Here is a 19,072-nt window from a genome sequence, read left to right on the forward strand (position 1 = left end):
TTTATTTCAGGAAAAGAAGAACCATTCCTCATTACTTCTAGTTAGAAGCTCACATTTCCATTCTCTCAGTACTGAAATGATTAAAGAAAGGTCCTCCAGGTGTTGTTAATGCTGCCTGCTGTTGTGTTCACAGGTGAACTCTGGCCTAAGAGCCAAGATGGGATCTGCTTTTTCAAAGTCCAAGTGTACAGGAGGATGAGCTGCATATCCTTTTTTTAGAGGCTCCCAACAAGGAATGGCAGCTTTTACTTGACTAAATTGGATCCTACTTGAGTTTCTCAAGTTCTAATGCTCGTCCAATTCTAAACAATTTTAAACAAGCTCTATTATTCTCATTTTAAACAAGGAAATGGTGTTAAGGTCTGATATAAAGAGGCTTCATTGTGACCAGGTTTAGCTACTAGTGACCTATTATAAAGGTTGAGATATTTAGAAGAATGAGCTGAAGTCACAAGTGTAAGGGGAATAGCAAGGACCTCATTTTGCTCCTCACTTAAGAACGTAGACCCACAATGTTGCTCCTCTCTCTCCCCTCTGGAAGGAGAACTCAGAAGGTGAGGCTGCTAGTGCTGGAAAACAACACACAGGGCAGGCTTTAAAACTAGGCTGAATCAAAGTCCTCAATTAAGGGAAATTATTTGGCTCCTAAAATAATTCTCTTGTATAAAGTACCCTATTTTTTGTTGTGTTTCTGAATTCTAGAACTGGATATAACTATTGATGTTCAGTTAGCTTGGGGTTTCAAAGATGTTTGATATACAAGTTATTTATCCACCTAAGAAGGACTTTTATTTACTTAAGAGAGATAGAATTGCTTTAAAATATATATTCAGGGCTTACAGAAAATTTTAGATAAATCTAGAAAGTTATAGAGCAACAAAGAGTATCAGATATAAAATTGAAACCCTTATCCCTTTGATTTCCCTTCTTCCCCAGAGATGATCACTACACTGAATTTGGTGTTTGTTATTCTCAGATATGTTTTTGTTTTTACGAAATGTACATGTATCACTAGCATGTAGATTTGCCATGCATGTATTATAGAGCAATAAAGAGTATCAGATATAAAATTGAAACCCTTATCCCTTTGATTTCCCTTCTTCCCCAGAGATGATCACTACACTGAATTTGGTGTTTGTTATTCTCAGATATGTTTTTGTTTTTACAAAATGTACATGTATCACTAGCATGTAGATTTGCCATGCATGTATTATAGAGCAATAAAGAGTATCAGATATAAAATTGAAACCCTTATCCCTTTGATTTCCCTTCTTCCCCAGAGATGATCACTACACTGAATTTGGTGTTTGTTATTCTCAGATATGTTTTTGTTTTTACGAAATGTACATGTATCACTAGCATGTAGATTTGCCGTGCATGTATTTAAACTTCATAGAAATGATAGAATATGGTTTCTTTTCTTCAATCTACTTTTCACTATCTATATATTTTGCTTTGGGGAATTACCTATGTTCATATCATTCTAGTTATTAATTTTCACAGATGTAGAGTATTCCTTTCTAAAAACAAACTATATTTTGTTTATTTGTAGGTATTTGTGTAATTCTAATTAACCACTAGTAAGCAATAAAAACACTGCAACATATAGAATTCTTTACCATACATGTCTATCTTCTTTATGCATGCAAAAGTTACTTTCTAGATAAACCTAGAAGTGGAATTGCTAGGTTTTAGGATATATACATCTTCAAATGTATTAAGTGTTTTTTTTCCAAAAATGATTATATTAATTTAGACTTCTAGAAGCAGTGTATGAGAGTTATTCTGTGCCAATGGGTTAGTGTCATCAGACATTAATTTTTGTCAATCTGTAATCTGATAGGTGTGAAACAGTATATCACTGTGGGTTTTGCTTGCATTCCTTTTCCCTGATTTCTAGTGAAGATGAGCATCACTCATATCTGTATTGGCCATTTAAAATGCTCATTACCCTTTGCCCATTTTCCTCTGGGTAGTTTGTCTTTTGCTTACTGATTTGAAGGGGTTCTTTTTGTATAATGTACACTAATCCTTTGTAGTTTATATATGTTACAAGTAGTTTCTCCCAGGTTGTTGCTCTTCTTTATTCTTATGTAGTCTTTCAATGTGCACAAAGTTTTAATTTTAATATATGCAAATTTATCAAATCTTTCCTTTTTGGTTGCTCTTTTTGGTCTAAAAAAAAATCTTCCGTATCTTGAGATCTGAATGTTGTAAAGTTTTGTCTTTTACATTTTTCACTTAAACTATCTAGAATTTATTTTTATATTTGGTATAAGGTGGGACTAGTTGTATTTTTTTTTTTTTTTTGAGATGGAGTTTTGCTTCTGTTGCCCAGGATGGAGTGCAATGGTGCAATCTATGCTCACTGTAACCTCCACCTCCCAGGTTCAAGTGATTCTTCTGCTTCAGCCAGTAGCTGGGATTACAGGCATGCACCACCATGCCCAGCTAATTTTGTATTTTTAGTAGAGACAGACTTCTCCACGTTGGTCAGGCTGGTCTCAAACTCCTGACCGCAGGTGATCCTGCCTTGGCCTCCCAAAGTGCTGGGATTACAGACATGAGCCACCATGCCCAGCCTGTATTTTGTTTTATATGGCTAAAAGTTGTCTCAGCACCATTTGTTAAACAGTCCATCACTTCCCCACAGATGTGTAATAACATATTTGACATGAATCAGGATTCTATCTGTGTATGAGTCTGTGTCATGGCTCACTGTCTCACCCCATTCGTCCATGTTTTCATTCGTGCACCAAGACCACTTTGACGGGCAATCATTGTGGTTTCAGAATGGGCTTCATATCGAATGTGGCCAGTGCTCTGCTTTGTTCTTACTCAAAATTGTCTTGGTTATCCTTAAAACCTCAGGTCCTGTGTAAAAATTTTGGACTCAGCTTGTAAAATTTCATGAAAAATCCTTTTGGGATATTGATTTGAAATTGTATTAATTGGAAACAAAGAATTGGCATCTTGACTGCATTGATTTTTTTCAATACATAAATGTGATATAGCTTTCATTTGGGTCTTTTAATAAGATTTTATAAAGGTCTTTCATATTATTAGTTAAGTAATTTCATAGTTAGCTTACGATTAACTTGGTAAATTGTTGCTGATGTAAAAATGTAATTGCTATTTCTATGTTTTATATATAGAAACTTTGCTAGACTCTTAATAAAATAACATAGGTTTTCTTGGATTATCTTTATAGATGGTTAGATTATCTGTAAACAGTGATGTTGTATTTCTTTCCTTTCCTTATGCTTTTTACTTTTCTTAGTATTCTGGCTCGGACCACCAGAATAATGTCAAATATAAGCAATGATGGAAACATCCTTATGTTATTTTTAACAGTAAACTGTTCTTAATATTTCAGCATTAAGAATGATACTGGCCAGGTATAGTGGCTCATGCCTGTAATCCCAGCACTTTGGGAGGCCAAGGCAGGATTGCTTGAGCCCAAGAGTTCGAGACCAGCTTGAGTAACATGGCAAAACCCCAACTCTACAAAAAACACAAAAATTAAATGGGCATGATGGTGCATGCCTGTGGTCCCAGCTATTCAGGAGGCTGAGGTGGGAGAATCACTTGAGCTCAGGAGGTCAAGGATGCAGTGAGCCATGATCATTCCAGCCTGAGTGACAATGAGACCCTGTCTCAAAAAAAAAAAAAAAAGAAAGAAAGAAAGAAAGAAAACAAGATACTTACTCCAGTTTTTAAAATTTTCCTTGCCAAATACCCACCGTCAGATTAAGAAAATTTTCTTCTATTACTAAGCATAGTAAAGGGTTTTTTTTTTTATAACAAATGGTTGTTGAATTTAAAGCTTTTTCTGCATTTGCAGAGGTAGCCATGGTTTTTCTCCAATAAACTATTAACGTGGTAAATTGTATTCATTGATGCTGTCATCTTACATTGCCCTTACATTTGTTGGACAAACCCAATGTGATTTTGTTTCAGATTTTTGCAGTGGTGTTCATAATTGCAAATAGTATATAAGTTGCTGTCTTCACACTGTTCTTATCTGGCTTTAGTGTCAGAGTAATATGAATCATGTAAAATGGGTTGTGGAGTTTTTTTCTTCTTTATGTTGTCTGGAACTTTCCATATGTCTAACTTGAACTCTTCCTTGAGTGGTAGAAATCATATTAAAAATCTGACTTTCATGGATTTTTTTTCATGGGTGTGAATATATTTGTAATTAACTAACTCAACTTCTTTTGTTAGGTTAACAGGGCTATTCAAAATTTCTATTTCTTCCTCAATCAGATTTGGTCAGTTATATGTTTTTAGAAAATCATCCATTTCTTTAATTTTTCAAGTGTATTATAAAAATTTCCCCTTAGTTTTGTAATGTTTTTTGGTCACTGTGTCTATAATTGTACTTACCTGTCATTCCTGAATGTGCTCATTTGTGGCCCTTTTTCTTGAACAATTTTGATAGAACTTGTCTATTAGGTTTTTCAGTTATAAACCAGCTTTTAGTTTTGTTGATTTTTGTCTGTATACCTTCATTTTCCTGTTTCATTAGTCTTTGCTCTTTAGTTTTTTCCTTTTGCCTTCTTTGAACTTATTCCACTGTTGCCTTTCCAGTTGTTGAGCTGATCACTCATTAATTTTTACTCTTTCTTTTCTTCTAATATAAATACTTAAGACAATAAATTTCCTTCTAAATACTACTTTAGAGGTATTCTACAAAACTTCATATTCAGCTTTTTGGTTATGGTACCCTTTAAATATATTCTAATTGTCCATGTTTTTATTTTTTTGACCTAAGTTATTAGACATGTTTTAGTTTTTCCAATTATATGGATTTTTTTCAAATTTATCTCCTTGTTATTTATTTTCAATGCAGTTGCATTATGGTCAGTAAGGTAGCTCATGTGAAACCAGTTTGTGGCATTCATTCTTGAGCTTTGTGACAGAATTGATGGTCAATTTTTGAGTAGTCCTTATATATTTGAAAGAATATGTTTTCTCCAATTTGGGCACCAGGTTATATACATGTTAATCTATTAGATAAAACTTATTAATTGGGTTAAACAAATATATACATAACAATTTTATCAATTACTGTGCAAGAGGTATTACAAACTTTTTTACTCTGATTGTTGATTAGGTTTGGCTGGATACAGCAGGGAAGAATTCCCACAAAATAATAATAGCTTACAAAACTTAGAAGTTTGTCTGAACTTCTTTTATGAGAAAGATAAATAAACTCTGTCTATGCCTTAGTGTCCAGAGCTGATGAAAATAGTTCCATAGTGAGCCTGGAATATAGAATTTGGTTACTCCCTCCCTGTAGCTGCCAGGGATGGTGGTTTCTTCCCTCCATTTTCCCTGCCACCTATGGACTGATAGCCATAGGTGACTCACCTTTTCTAGGGAGAACATCTGTGGGACTCATGGCAGTCTGTGTAATATGAGAGTCACATCTTTCTCCTGCACTGAGATCTGTGTTCCCCACCTTGCAGGTATATTTTTCACTGAATCCAGGTAGGATTTTATCCAAGCTATATCCTTGGATAAATAAATTGGCAAAATATGTTTCATAAATATTTTTCTCTTTGTTTTGGAGATTTTTTTCCATAAGTGAAGGCCTCAATTGTCCGTAACAGATTTTATTCTCTAGAGATCCATCAGACTCCTTTACATAGCTAACCCCTTTCCTTATATGTCATACGGTTACTTGATTTTCTCTTCTCCCACTCATTCTCTGATTTAACATCTCCTGTGATACTCACCCTGTGGTTTCTCTCCGAGGCTTTCACACACATTTTCAGTGAACAGTCCAGACTCTTGTGTGATGTTACTAATACCACTGCCTGTCCTTTGACCATGCTGAGTCCTTGGATGCTTCTTGACATAGAATATCATAGAATGAAATTTCCTTAATTCTATTCACATTTCAGCCCATTGCAAGTTTTTTTTGTCCTCATCTGTCATCTCATTGCCTTCTTCAATTATTCTAAAGAAGTGTATTGTGAGACTGATATATAGTAAAATATTTTTAGTGCATGTATAATAGAAAATAGTTTTATAAAATAACTTTTTAAAAAATTTTAGTTTTGGTAGTACATGTGCTGGTTTGTTAATCGGTATCTTTCATGATGCTGAGGTTTAAGCTTCTAATGATCCTGCTACCCAAATAATGAATGTATTACCTGATAGATAGTTAGAAAATAGTTTTAGATTGAAGGCTGATTCTAGCTTATGTACGTCTTAACATAGACCAACTGTAAAATATATATAGAATGTGTATACATTCCTGGAATACTTCTATAACACTCATTCTTGAGGGCTGTTTACATGTCAAGCATGTTGCTTGGTATTTTCTGTCTGTTACCACCTTTTTTGCTACGAGCACACTCACAGCATGTTACTTTTCCCCAATCTACAGACAAAGTTCTGAAACAAGAAGACCCGAGGCATTCAGTGATTTTCCCCGAGCACTGCCTAGGTACCGGCAGACCCTCAATTCTAACCAAGGTCTGACTGGTGCTTACTTCAGTACTTTTAATCACAGGCCAAGCAACTGAAACATTAACTCATTGTATCTCCAGGTCATCACCAAGTGGTCTTCTCACATCATCCTTCAGGCAGCACCAAGAGTCACTGGCAGCAGAGAGAGAGAGGCGGCGGCAGGAGAGAGAAGAAAGGTTGCAGAGAATAGAGCGGGAAGAAAGAAACAAATTCAGGTAAGAAGGATCTTAAGATTTTTTTAAATAATGTGTTAAAAATTAAAGCATGTGACTTTACAACTGTATACATTTAATATTGGCATTAAAGGAAGTAATGAAAATTCTGTCTGTATTTTTAAGGAAGAGAAAGACATACCTGAAATAGGCTGGATCTGGTTTGTTATGGCCTTTGTTTCTCTAACCATATGGCAGGAAGCACAGTCAGCCAAATACAATTAGGGACTCATGTATTCTTGGGTCCTCCATTATCTACGTGGTCCTATCCAGGCCCTCCAGATGACAGAGAGTGTAATTATCTTAACTTAATTTGCCATCTCTTCCTACTGGTCCTCATGTTTTATTCATATTCTATCAGATGTCCAAAAGGAAATGCTTTTCCCACTTCCTGGTTTGCTTTTTGATCCCTGTAACAATCTTCAATATTTTTTTTAAACAATAATCTCTTGCTATGTGAGGGGAAAGGTCATTGTGTTGATTACTCTCAGCCCATTTCCCCCGATCTCCTGGTCTCTGTACAGCTTCAAGGATGCGTTCCTGGCTATAGCTCATTCCAGGTTCCATATCTTGGCCTGTCGGTCCCCACTGATCCCAGTGTGCCTCAGCTTCTCCTTCAGCCAGTCCACCTGTTCTCCACATTCTCCAGGTCATCCTCCTTCACACCCATCCCCTGGGCTTCATGCTGTGCTGTGCTTTATGGAATGAAAAACAGTTGCTGTATCTCTCCTTACACATTACTTCTTTCTCCTCTTCCTTATCTTCTTTTTCCCTTTTCCCACTTTCTTCCCCACCTCCTCCTCCTATACTTTCTCTTCCTTCTTAATCCTTCCAAGTCATTTACCCTATAGCTTCTACATTCTTTCTTTTCATTTTTCTCCCCATCTCTACCTCCTGCTTCCTTAGTTCAGTTTCTTTGGCAAACAATATTCCCATCAATTATTCCCCATTAAATCTACAAGGAATATAAGGCATTGTCAATGAAGATTTACAGATTTAATAACGTGTTTTTTTGTTTTTTGTTTTTTGTTTTTTGAGACAGAGTCTCACTTTGTTGCCCAGGCTGGAGTACAGTGGCGTAATCTTGGCTCCCAGCAACCTCTGCCCCCTGGGTTCAAGTGATTCTTCTGCCTCAGCCTCCCAAGTAGCTGGAATTACAGGCCACACCACCACGCCTGGCTAATTTTTATAATTTTAGTAGACATGGGGTTTTACCGTGTTGGCCAGGCTGTTGAACTCCTGACCTCAAGTGACCCACCTGCCTCAGCCTCCCAAAGTGCTGGGATTATAGGCATGAGCCACCATGCCCGGCCAATAACTTGTGCTTTTCTGAAGCCAAGAAGTATATGTGTAATTATAAAAATGATCAAAATATGAGCAGAGTTGTGAAGTTGCTTAACTATAAGTCATTACTTCATGAAAACAAATGCCAAGTCTTTGAAATGCTAATCCTCATTTTTCTAAGACTGGGTGAATGAGCTGCATGAAGTAAACCAACATCATTTTCCATCAAGATTGTGTAGCATACCCTGAGCTGTCACATTTCTACCAAATGATATATGGAAATGCCAGCTCTGTATGCACCATTTTTCATGAGGGTAGTTCTGGAAGTTGTCACTTTTAGAAAGACCAATTCTTTAAATCTCTGGAACAGGTTAAATGCTTCCTGATTTATGGTTTTCTGGGAGATTTGCATATTTTACCACCAAATAGCAGCAGAGAATCTGAGTGAAATACATGGAAAATTCAGAGATTAGCTTACATCCAAAGTGTTTTATTGAAAACCTCTTGAAACAGGGTGCCAGTTCTGGGGAAAATGGAATTCATTCACTCCATCCTGTCTCTCCTTCTGCATTGCTGAATGCAACCATACGTCATGGAGAGAATGTGTGGAGCTCTGAAAACTCTGAAATATAAAAGAGAGCAGGTGAAATTAGGAAGGGAGACTAAAATTCAGTTTTACAAAACCAGTGAGAGTTTACCATTTTTTACCTTCACTATTACTTGGCATGTACTCAAAGGCACCCAAACCTAGAAGTGTATGTTAAATCTGGACCAAAAGAGCCCCAGAAGAAGTCGTCTTTTTCCAGACCGAGGCACAGTAAAGGGAATTTCTAAAGGTAAAAGTGTAGAGAATTCCTGTTATTTCTTTATCTCCTACCCTGGCCTCCTAAACAGTATTGCTACAGAAGCACAGCAATGGCAGCAGTGTCCAGGCAGGTGCCTGAAACGGGAGGGAGGGGAACTCTTCCTCTGACCATAAGAGCTATGACCCCATGATCACTAGGCATATCACTTTGCTCTCCTCCTGCTGTATTGTCCTAGATGCAGATGCAGTTACCAAAAGTATGCAGCAGGACAGGGAAAATAAAGCCCAAGCCTTCTGGCTGGAGGACCGTAAAAGGAAACCCAAGGAGCCAGAAAGTGTTAGGAAAGCCACAAAGAGCAAGGATATCAAGAGAGCACTCCTGAATGCGTGTCTGATTTGTACACATGTGGCTTCAAACCTACACGGCATGCCATAGGCTTTGAGAACTAAGTACAGAGTGGGAGTGGACCACCACCCAGATCTCAGAAAACTGAATTAATATTGGAACCAATGTCTGAAGGCAGGTTACAACTTGCAGGTTGAACTTAACCTGGTTGATTACCTGCTAATACAAAATAAAACAAAAATCAAGATTCTTTGTAGAATTTAAATAAGACCTCAAAGCTCATTACAAAATATGTAAAATGTACAGAATACAATCCAAAATAACTTATCATAAAAATAGTTAGGAAAATTTTAACTCAAAGGGAAAAGAGAATTAAAAGATGGCTAACCACAAAGGACATAGATATGATATATTTAAAGACTTTAAAGTAGCTATTATAAACATGCTTTAAGAAGTAAGGGCAAATACTCTTGAAACAAATGAAAAGAAGTCTCTGTAAAAAAAATAAAAGATATAAAGATCTAAATGGAAATTTATATAGAACAGGAAAATTAAAATAGAAAATTTGTTAGATGGGCCAAATAGAATTGCTGTGAGAGAAGAAAGTGAACTCATTGCTATGAGTGAACCTGAAGATAGAACAACAGAAATTTTCCTACCTGAAAACTAAACACAACAAACAAAAATTGAAAGAAAAATGAACAAAGCCGTAGGTACCTGCGTAATAGCATCAAAATGTCTAGCATTCGTGTCATTGGAGTCCCAGAAGTATAGGAGAATAGGACAAGAGTACATTGGCTTTTTTTGTTTGTTTCTTGAGACAGGGTGTCACTCTTTTGCCGAGGCTGGAGTGCAGTGTCACGATCTTGGCTTACTGCAGCCTCGACCTCCCAGACTCAGGTGATCCTCCTACCTCAGCCTCCCAAATAGCTGGGACTACAGGCATGTACATGGGACTACTGGCTAATTTTTGTATTTTTTTGTAGAGATGGGGTTTCGCTGTGTTGCCCAGGCTGGTTTTGAACTCCTGGGCTCAAGTGATCCTCCTGCCTCAACCTCTTAAAGTGCTAGAGTTATAGGCATGAGCCATTGCACCTGCTCATGCATTATAATATATATTCAGGAATTATGTTATTCATATGTATATGTTGGCAGAGTAAGAATTAAGCCTGGGCAGGTTGTCATCAGAGGCCATGCTCATAACTGTTAACCATTTGCTCTTGATTTCAAGTGATTCTAACTTGTCATTTAAGAACACAGAGAGACCTTGGCAAAATGGCCCTCATCCACTAATGAATGCTAATCAAGGACAGACCATAGGCAACTATTAATTATGGTGACTGCAGTTCCATATTTCTGAGGATGTGAATGAAAATAAATTCAAAAAATAAATAGGAAAAGCTTTCTAAAGTAGTTCCTGAGGTTACCCAAATGGCTGACCTTTTATCAGCCATTTCATTGATTTAAATTGTTTATGCTTCTGGTGCTTTTTGCAAAGCATCTAAAAGTTGTTCTTTATTTATTGTCATTTTTGTTGAATATGGTCTTAAGCTTTCTGAGTTATAGGAAATTTTAGTTCTAATGTGGAAAGTGATGAGGTTGGATGTTTATAAACGATGACAAATCTGAGGCCTTGTTGCATTTTTCTCCCGGTCCTACACTGCTGTAGTCTAACTTACTGCCCCTTTATATCCAGTTATCAGTACACCAAGAAATAGAATATTTAAATATATTATGAGGTCCAGTGTTGAAAACCATGATGTTAGGATTCTCCAAGAAAGTAAACAGTCCAGTGAGAGATGACTAACCACATAGTCTTAAACTTAGATTCAATTTGGAACCTAATCCAGCAGGAACAGAAAAACAAAACATTAAAATTAACAAAACAGCAGAAACAGAAAAACAAAACATAAAATTTGGGCATCTGTGGGTACAGACAAAAGAGAAGGAACAAAGCAGGAGCTTCAGTGATCCCAGAATAGAAACTGAGAGTGTAATGGATGTGGAGAAGGAATCCTGGGTTGTTACTGTGGATGACAGTGTGGCAATTCCTCAAAGACCTAGAACCAGAAATACCATTTGACCCAGCAATCTGATTACTGGGTATATACCCAAAGGAATATAAATCATTCTATCATAAAGACATATGCACACGTTTGTTCATTACAGCCCTATTCCCAATAGTAAAGACATGGAATCAACCCAAATGCCCATCAACTGATAGACTGGATAAAGAAAATATGGTACATATACACCATGGAATACTGTGTAGCCATAAAAAGGAATGAGATCACATCCTTCGCAGGGACATGGATGGCACTGGAAGCCATCATTCTCAGCAGACTAATGCAGGAACAGAAAACCAAACACCATATGTTCTCACTCATAAGTGGGAGCTGAACAGTGAGAACACATGGACATAGGGAGGGGAACAACACACACTGGGGCCTGTCAGTGGAGGGATTGGGGAGGGAGAGCATCAGGATAAATAGCTAAGGCATGTTGGGCTTAATACTTAGGTGATGGGTTGATAGGTGCAGCAAACCACCCTGGCACACGTTTACCTGTGTAGCAGACCTGCACACCCCTCATGTATCCTGGAAATAAAAAAAAAAAAAATCCTGGGTTGTGGAAGGAATATTCAGCTTGTGGAGTGCAACACAAAATGGCCAAGGAACTTAGATTTAATTCTTAAGATGGCTGTTATGAAACTACCAGAGCTCAACTGGATGCTAATCACCTCCAAAAGCTATTGCTCGCTTGTTATTGCCATATTTTATTTATGGATTTTTTTAAAAACTTCTCTTTCCTCAGATACTTACATTCTTTCCAACAAGTAATTAGTAGTGTTTCTGGGTGAATCCAATAATCCTATGTTTTCTGCAATCCCTGTGATTGTATTGAAAATCAATTGTATTTAATAATTTTGAAGTACAGCCTTTAAACTTTTAAAAATTCAGCTACAACCGTTTTACATTTCTGAGGCAGTGCCAGTCTTTAATGATATACTGTTTATAATTTATTGATAATTTTCTGAGTATCTCATTCTGTAATTTTCTTTTCCTGTTTGTTTGTTCTACATATTTCCATTAGCCGAGATTATTTAGACAAAAGAGAGGAGCAAAGGCAAGCAAGAGAAGAAAGGTTTGTATATTTCTTCTTTCCCATTGTAACAAATGGCATGTGACTTTGCACTGTTAACCTAGCATGCAGAGAGACTGTCGATTAAAATATAACTGCTTCACCTAAAACCTTACATAGCTGGCATTTTGCAGAACAGAGTGTACTAGTTACCTAAATTTTCCAGTAAAAGTATGGATTTGTCATTTGGTGCCATCATGGTTAAGTGTGTCTATTCCTTCAAAATTCTCCTTCAAATAGCACGTTTACGTTAGCATAATGACATAGGGCATATATTTGAAATACCCTGCACCACTGCTGCTGAGCCTGGACTACATGTTCCTACTGCGTGCTTTTATGTCACATGGTCAGCACTCCTTCAACAAATATTTTAGTATACACACTGTGCCAGGCAGCGGCTGGGGACACTAGATATATCTGAGACTCTTTCTGGGTGTGCCTGGTCACTTGTCTGTCTCCCTACTGAACTGTACTCAGCTCCTTGATGGCAGGAACAGTGCCTGGATTTCCTTTATTTCCCCAGTACCCACCACAGTGCTTGGCATGTAGTTGGGACTGAGGAATAATATATGGAATCAGTAAATGAGTAAATGAACCAACAGCTTTATTTAAAATATTCAAGCTGTAAACTACTTTATTTCTTTTTTTCATTTCGAAAACTACTTTATTCATGGTACGAATCTTTGTGGTTTGTGATGCTAACTAGAAAATGCATGAATACATTTTTAAATTTCCACAGAATAGTTGTATACAATTTTGTAAGAAAAACATATATGAGATACATTACTTTATAAGAGTAAGAAGTATGTTATTAAAATGTTGCTGTAATATTCGAACCAGCCTAGGTCATATAACAGAGAAGCTCAAAACTCCGGTGTTGATCAGTAGTATATTTCAATGGCAACATGCCTTGAATCTCAATAAAAGATACATAATAAATGCAGACAAACAGTGGAAACTGGTTTTACAGGTAGACTGGCAAAAGACAAGTTTTTACCCCCCAGCTCTTTATAGCCTGCAGTCGTCCCCTCTACCACCAGGTGGGGTGACTGCATGGAGAGATGGAAAGGCTGCTTTTAACACCTTTTATGCTGGAGCCAGCTGGGAACCTAACAACTTCTGCCGTCCAAGTACTAACCAGGCCCGACCCTGCTTAGCTTCTGAGATCAGACGAGATGGGGCACGTTCAGGGTGGTATGGCCGTAGACGGGAACCTAACAACTTCTGAACTAGGCCAATAAGAAGCAGAATTGTGCTAATTTTCTAAACACCAGCTAAATACATCAGGACAGTCTGAGGCAGGGAAGAGTGGAGACTGCCTGTCTTCAATTTAAAAATTAGATGCTTAGATCAGCCTCTTAAATGATGGCATTGTTTTGATTCCAACATTCTGTTTGATTATTGTCATCCTAATAACCAGTTGTGGCTGGCAAATCTAGAGTGAAACATGCTGCTAAAGAAATAGGAAGCTTATATTTCTCACTAGTACCTGTTTTTTACATCAGAGGGCATCACATATACTTTCACTGAAAATGCGGTTGACTTCCTGCCCAGGCATAAGGAACTAAATTTTATTTTTTTAGTTCTCCCCCCAGATTCTGTACTTATTTGAGCTTTCAACTACTTGACTGTTAGGTTATGTCCACACAGACAAGGCTTGGCAGCTCCTGGGGAGATGGTTTAAGTGCTGTGTCAAGATCTGAACTGGCTCAGCTGACTTCAAAATTTCCCCAAACCACGGAAGTCCAGCTCTTTCTGGATATTATTTACTGCTCTTTTTTGTCCAAACAAGCCTTCACTTAGGTCTGGCAAACTCGTAAGAGGAGGTTGCTGCTTCTCCTCTCTCCTCTGGTTCTGCCCTTAGTCTTTGCTCCCAGGCTGCCCGTCAGCCTGGACACAGAAATGTGCTCTCCAGGCCCACTGTGGGATTCTTCCCTTGAAGCCACCTCTCTGTTTACACAGAGGTCTAGGGAAGCAGCCATGCATTTTCCTTTGGTTTGACCCAGCCATTTTTCTTGTTAGTTTTCTTCTTGAATAACCTGGTGAAGATGGGAGTTAGGGGAAATAGACTTTCATCCCTGTTTCAAAAGCTTTTAAGAGTTCCTACTAAGCCAGGAAAAAGTAAGATTTCCAAGTATAATGGAATTTGGAAATGGAAACTAGTAGAGATCAGAAGTGGGAAGTAGTACAGAAATAAGGAAAAATAACTCTTCCAGATAGAGCGATGTGTGTTCGTCAAGTCCCACATCTCTTACCCTTAATGCAAGACTCAGAAAAAGACAGCCAGAGTCACAGCAGATGGTTTTTGAGGTTTGTATCATGTAACTGTAACAAGATGAATGTCATCTTATTTTGAGGTGTAGTGACCATCTGGATACATGTTATATTATTTCATATCATCTCACTCCATAATTTCAGACAAACTGTGTTATTGGCAATGGTGCAGACCAGGAGTAAGTTTCTGTTGAGATGCTACTTCTCATCCTTTTAAGTATTAGAAGAAAGGCTTTATAGGATAACGATTGATTAAAATGACCTTCACAAATAATTTAAAGGAGAAAAAAGAAGTGTGTGTAGTAAGGAATGAGCCAGGCTGGGGGTGTGTTGGGGGGTAGCACAGGAGGATACTTCTGTTTGGGTTTGTTAGTCTGAGGGAGACAGCAGGGCTTGGAGAAGAAATGCTTTATAGCAAACAGGGGCTATGGGAACAAAGTGCAAAGAAAAGGTTGGAACTGGGCTAGGGTTTTGGAAATTGTGCGTGAAAATGATCAATGAAGCAGTAAGAAAGGATTCTGAGCCTTGCTCAGAAGGACTGAGAAAAGGGCAGAAGTTAAAGGGAGCCAGATTTTAGTTTAATGTAAGTGAGAATTTCCAAATAGAAGTGTGGCAGGAAAAGTCATCAGTAAGTAGGTCTAGGTTAATCTAAAGTCAAGCAGAGTTTCTGTAGGGCCCTGTGAAAAGAGACTGAGCCGCAGTACCAGCCCTGCCACTGAGCTCTGGTGGATGTTGGAGTTCATCCCAGTGGTTTATTTGTCTCTCTCTCCCACTGAACTGTGAGCTCTGTGAGGTGGGATTTTTCCTTGTTTATTATTAAATCTTGAGTGCCCACTACAGTTCTTAGCACGTGACAGGCACTTGACAAATGTTCAATAAATAAATGAAAAGATGAATGAACAAACAAACAATATAGGCAGAGGATAAATGGGAATGTTTGGATGAAGGCAGCAAAAGTAGGAAGTCTTTTCTTGGGGCTGTGGTTTGTGGATAGAAAGCCTGGTGCTTCCCACAGAGGAGGCTCTGTCGGTCTGTGGATTGAGTGTGGCTTCGCGTGGCAGCAGGGATACGTGACAGTCATTACATGGGCCAGTGGATCCTCAGATCAAGTACTATTGGGCCCCGTAGCACTTAAGTCATTGTCTAGGAAAAGGTCATGACATAGGTCCAGCTTCCTCCCCAAGAACTGCTGGAGGTTCTTGTGGGGCGGGGGGGTCGCTAAGCTGTAACACCGTAAATGCCTGTGGTGTGGCCGTCCCCGTGTACCAGCCCACCGCCTTCACCACTCTGGCCACTGCAGATGAACACTGCTGCTGCTTTTTCAGAAAGGTTTAGTGCTCTTGACCTCCATGCCTCTCTGCCCCGCCATATTAAAAAAAACTTTTAATTATGATCAAATGCACATCACATGAAATTGACCATCTTAACCATTTAAAATGTATATTTCAGTAGCATTAAGTGCATTCACATTGTTGTGTAACCAGTCTCCAGACTCTTCTCATCTTATACAACTGAACCTCTTTATCCATGAAGCAACAACTCACCATCCCTCTACCTCTGCTTCTACCATTTTTGTCTAACACATAAACATCATGTTTCGGGACAATTCAGATTAAACCTTTAACTCTTCCCATGTCTTACGGATCTTCAGTGATGGCATCTGTGAGGCCAAGGGGTACACAGGAATAGCATTTGAGTCAAATATATCCAGGCTCTGGGATGAGTGGCCCCTGGAGTCTCCCAGAAAGTGGGTTAAACCTTTTGGCTCCCCACAAATTCCTGCCCACCTGGCTGCCCACAGGGAGGCATGCAGAAGGCCAGGACCAGGAATGAGCCAGCAAAAATGAATGCAGCAAGTGGGTTGTCCTCCTGGCTGGAAGCCTTTCATTGAGGGCTTCATCACCATCACCCACCCCAGATTCATTTGATTTCTTGCCATGGGATTCTGACCTCCTGAATTCCTGGACCTGTCCAGATTCTCTTATTTGCACTCATTTCTTGCCTGCCCCTTTATCCTGTTGCAGCAGTGTGGGAATGCCTGTGCTCACAGCTCCTGCTGGACTTATGGCATTTCTGGCCTTGAACTTGCCACCATCCCATTTAACACATACCTGCTGGAGGCCCTGCCTCTTACCCTTAAAATTGTTTTCTTTCAAGGTTCTTGTTACTTCCACAGCCAAGTGGCTTTTTCTTGCTGGCCCAAATTAAGGCCAGAAACACGTTCCTTTTGTTGCCTCTCTTACCCCTCAAGAGGTGGTGCTCTTGGCCAAGCCTCAAGTGTTTGTGTCTACATATACACACACTACACACCTTTTATCAGAGATTCACCATGAATGCAAGCTCATTCCCCACAAAAGTGAAATGGGATGCGTTTGCCCCCTCGGCATCCTGGGCTGCAGGTGGACCTCTGCAGGTGGGGTGCCACTCTGCAGGCTTCTCCCTGCATGCTCTGCCTGCTTCCCATCAGCCCACAAATGGAAGGCACCGAGGGAAAGAACAGAGGATGGTAATCTTCCTGTTCATGAAAATCCTATTATTTGTTTTTTGAAAACAGACATACACATGTGAACAGATGACTAAATATGCCAGGCAGTAAATGTAAAATGCCATCTGAGTTGAAGGGACTACATATCCGACATGAGTTCAGAGGCAAGGCCAAGATCACTTCCAGCTGTGGTGGTCAAGGCAGGCTTCCTGGAGGGAGATGCTCATGCAAGTGTGGTCCGAAGGGTGGACTGCCTTTGGGCTGGCAGGGAAAAGGGGTGAGGATTACAGATGGGGAAACCACACCCACCTCGAGGATGGGATGCAAAAAATGCATGCTTTTTAAATGCATTGTTTTAAAATATTTTAAATATGTGCTCTGCCTTTCTTATCTGGGTAAATGAGGCACACCATGTCTAATGCCCATTGTGAGGAACTGAAGCAGTGAATTGGATAGATGCAAAGTGAGGGTCTTGAGTAAGCTGTTCCAAAGTTTAGTGGTGGGTAAGATAGTAAGAAACCTGTTACAGCTGAATGTATAAATATATTTCTGAAAAAATAATGGTGAGTAAAATTAGCAGACATCTGGAAGAGGCACACATTTCAAAGTTATTTTGGTCTGATCTATAAAGTGCACTATGAGGAATATGATTGGTAGCTGGTCTTAATAAACAGTTAGTGGGTTCTGCCTGCCTGAAATGCAAAACAGATGTATCTTTGTTCTTTTAAACTGACTTTGATGAATAAACTCTATGTGACGTCAGGTTCAAGCTATTGGATGTCTGATTCCTACTCAGAAATATTTTAGAATATAAAAAAAGTTTCCATGGTCAGCACTCAGAGAACAAAGTGAATTCCAGTTGCATTGCTGTTAGCATTGAAGCAGGTTCAGAAATTCAGAGAGGCAGGCCTTCATCCAAGCAACCCCCTTTGGTATTTGGGGGGCATTTTTTTTCTCTCTGCCACACCAAGGCACCCACCCATTTCACAGCTGTGAGCTCCGAGGGGGTTTGGTTTTCAGCCATCACTCTTGAGGCTTTTTGGTGGAGGTTATTGCTGTTTTGCTTATTTACAAATGTTCCCTAAAAGAGCAAGATAGGATTCTGCAGCAGTGATCCAGTATCTAGGGACTGCGTGATGCTGCCATTTCCCCCAATTTGCTTGGGTATGAGTGACGTGGGATTTTTAATCATTAGCATCTTGGCTTTGCTGGGTGTTTTTGGCAGGCTGACCCTCCAGCCAGCCCTGCACTGTGCTGTGTGCATCAGGAAACCGGCTCATTCTGCAGGTGTTTCATCCATAAACAAGCATCAGCCACGGGCTCCTCTTTCGTTTGACGGAAACCCTTTGGAATTTAACTTTCAGATACAAATACTTGGAACAGTTGGCAGCTGAGGAGCACGAGAAGGAGCTGAGAAGCCGGAGTGTGAGCCGGGGCAGAGCCGACCTCTCCTTGGACCTGACCTCGCCAGCAGCCCCAGCCTGCCCAGCTCCTCTGAGCCATAGCCCCTCGTCTTTAGACTCTCAAGAGGCTCTCACAGTGTCTCTCTCCTCCCCAGGAACCCCTCACCATCCCGAAGGTGAGTACAGGGAGAGTAGAGGGAAAATGAACAGGTTAACATCAGATAGGCTTCCTCGGGGCAGTAGTGATGATTTCAACCTACAGACTAATACTGAGACAGCAACTATGGGTATACTTTGTTGGGCAGGGTGGGGGTTGTAACTGCAACTGCCTGGTCACTAAGAAGCTAGACATCTTCAGAGCCACTTATATTAAAGCAAAATGATTCATCAAAGTTGTCAATGTATGGTCATGGAAAAAGGAGAATATGGAAAATAAGCTTTACTTTGACATTTAATCCTAAATACTGGAATATTCATTTAATACTTTATCATTTCGAGATATGGGTCTGCCCAATCAAGTGACCAACATTTGAATGTTCTTACCCAAGGAACTTTTAGTCTGGTTTAAATTAAACTGAAGGAGAATAAAATTAATTACAGCAAGCAAAGAAAAATATGGACCTAGTGAAAATAGAAGGT

At 39.2% G+C, this 19,072-nt stretch overlaps 1 protein-coding gene across 5 annotated transcripts in view; it reads left to right on the forward strand.

The window, feature by feature from the left end:
* The window catches only part of FHOD3 (formin homology 2 domain containing 3), a 507,914-nt gene that overhangs the window by 401,830 nt on the left and 87,012 nt on the right, over positions 1 to 19,072 (forward strand). For 3 of the 5 annotated variants that reach the window (XM_054461095.2, XM_054461096.2, XM_054461098.2), the window contains 3 exons: positions 6,564 to 6,698; positions 12,224 to 12,274; positions 18,395 to 18,609. In XM_054461095.2, coding sequence (XP_054317070.2) covers positions 6,564 to 6,698; positions 12,224 to 12,274; positions 18,395 to 18,609 — 401 coding nt within the window. The remainder of the gene's footprint in view (positions 1 to 6,563; positions 6,699 to 12,223; positions 12,275 to 18,394; positions 18,610 to 19,072) is intronic. The other 2 variants (XM_063653601.1, XM_054461099.2) reach the window with 1 other exon arrangement.

Source organism: Pongo pygmaeus, chromosome 17 (assembly GCF_028885625.2).
Source record: "Pongo pygmaeus isolate AG05252 chromosome 17, NHGRI_mPonPyg2-v2.0_pri, whole genome shotgun sequence".
Lineage (NCBI taxonomy): Eukaryota > Metazoa > Chordata > Mammalia > Primates > Hominidae > Pongo > Pongo pygmaeus.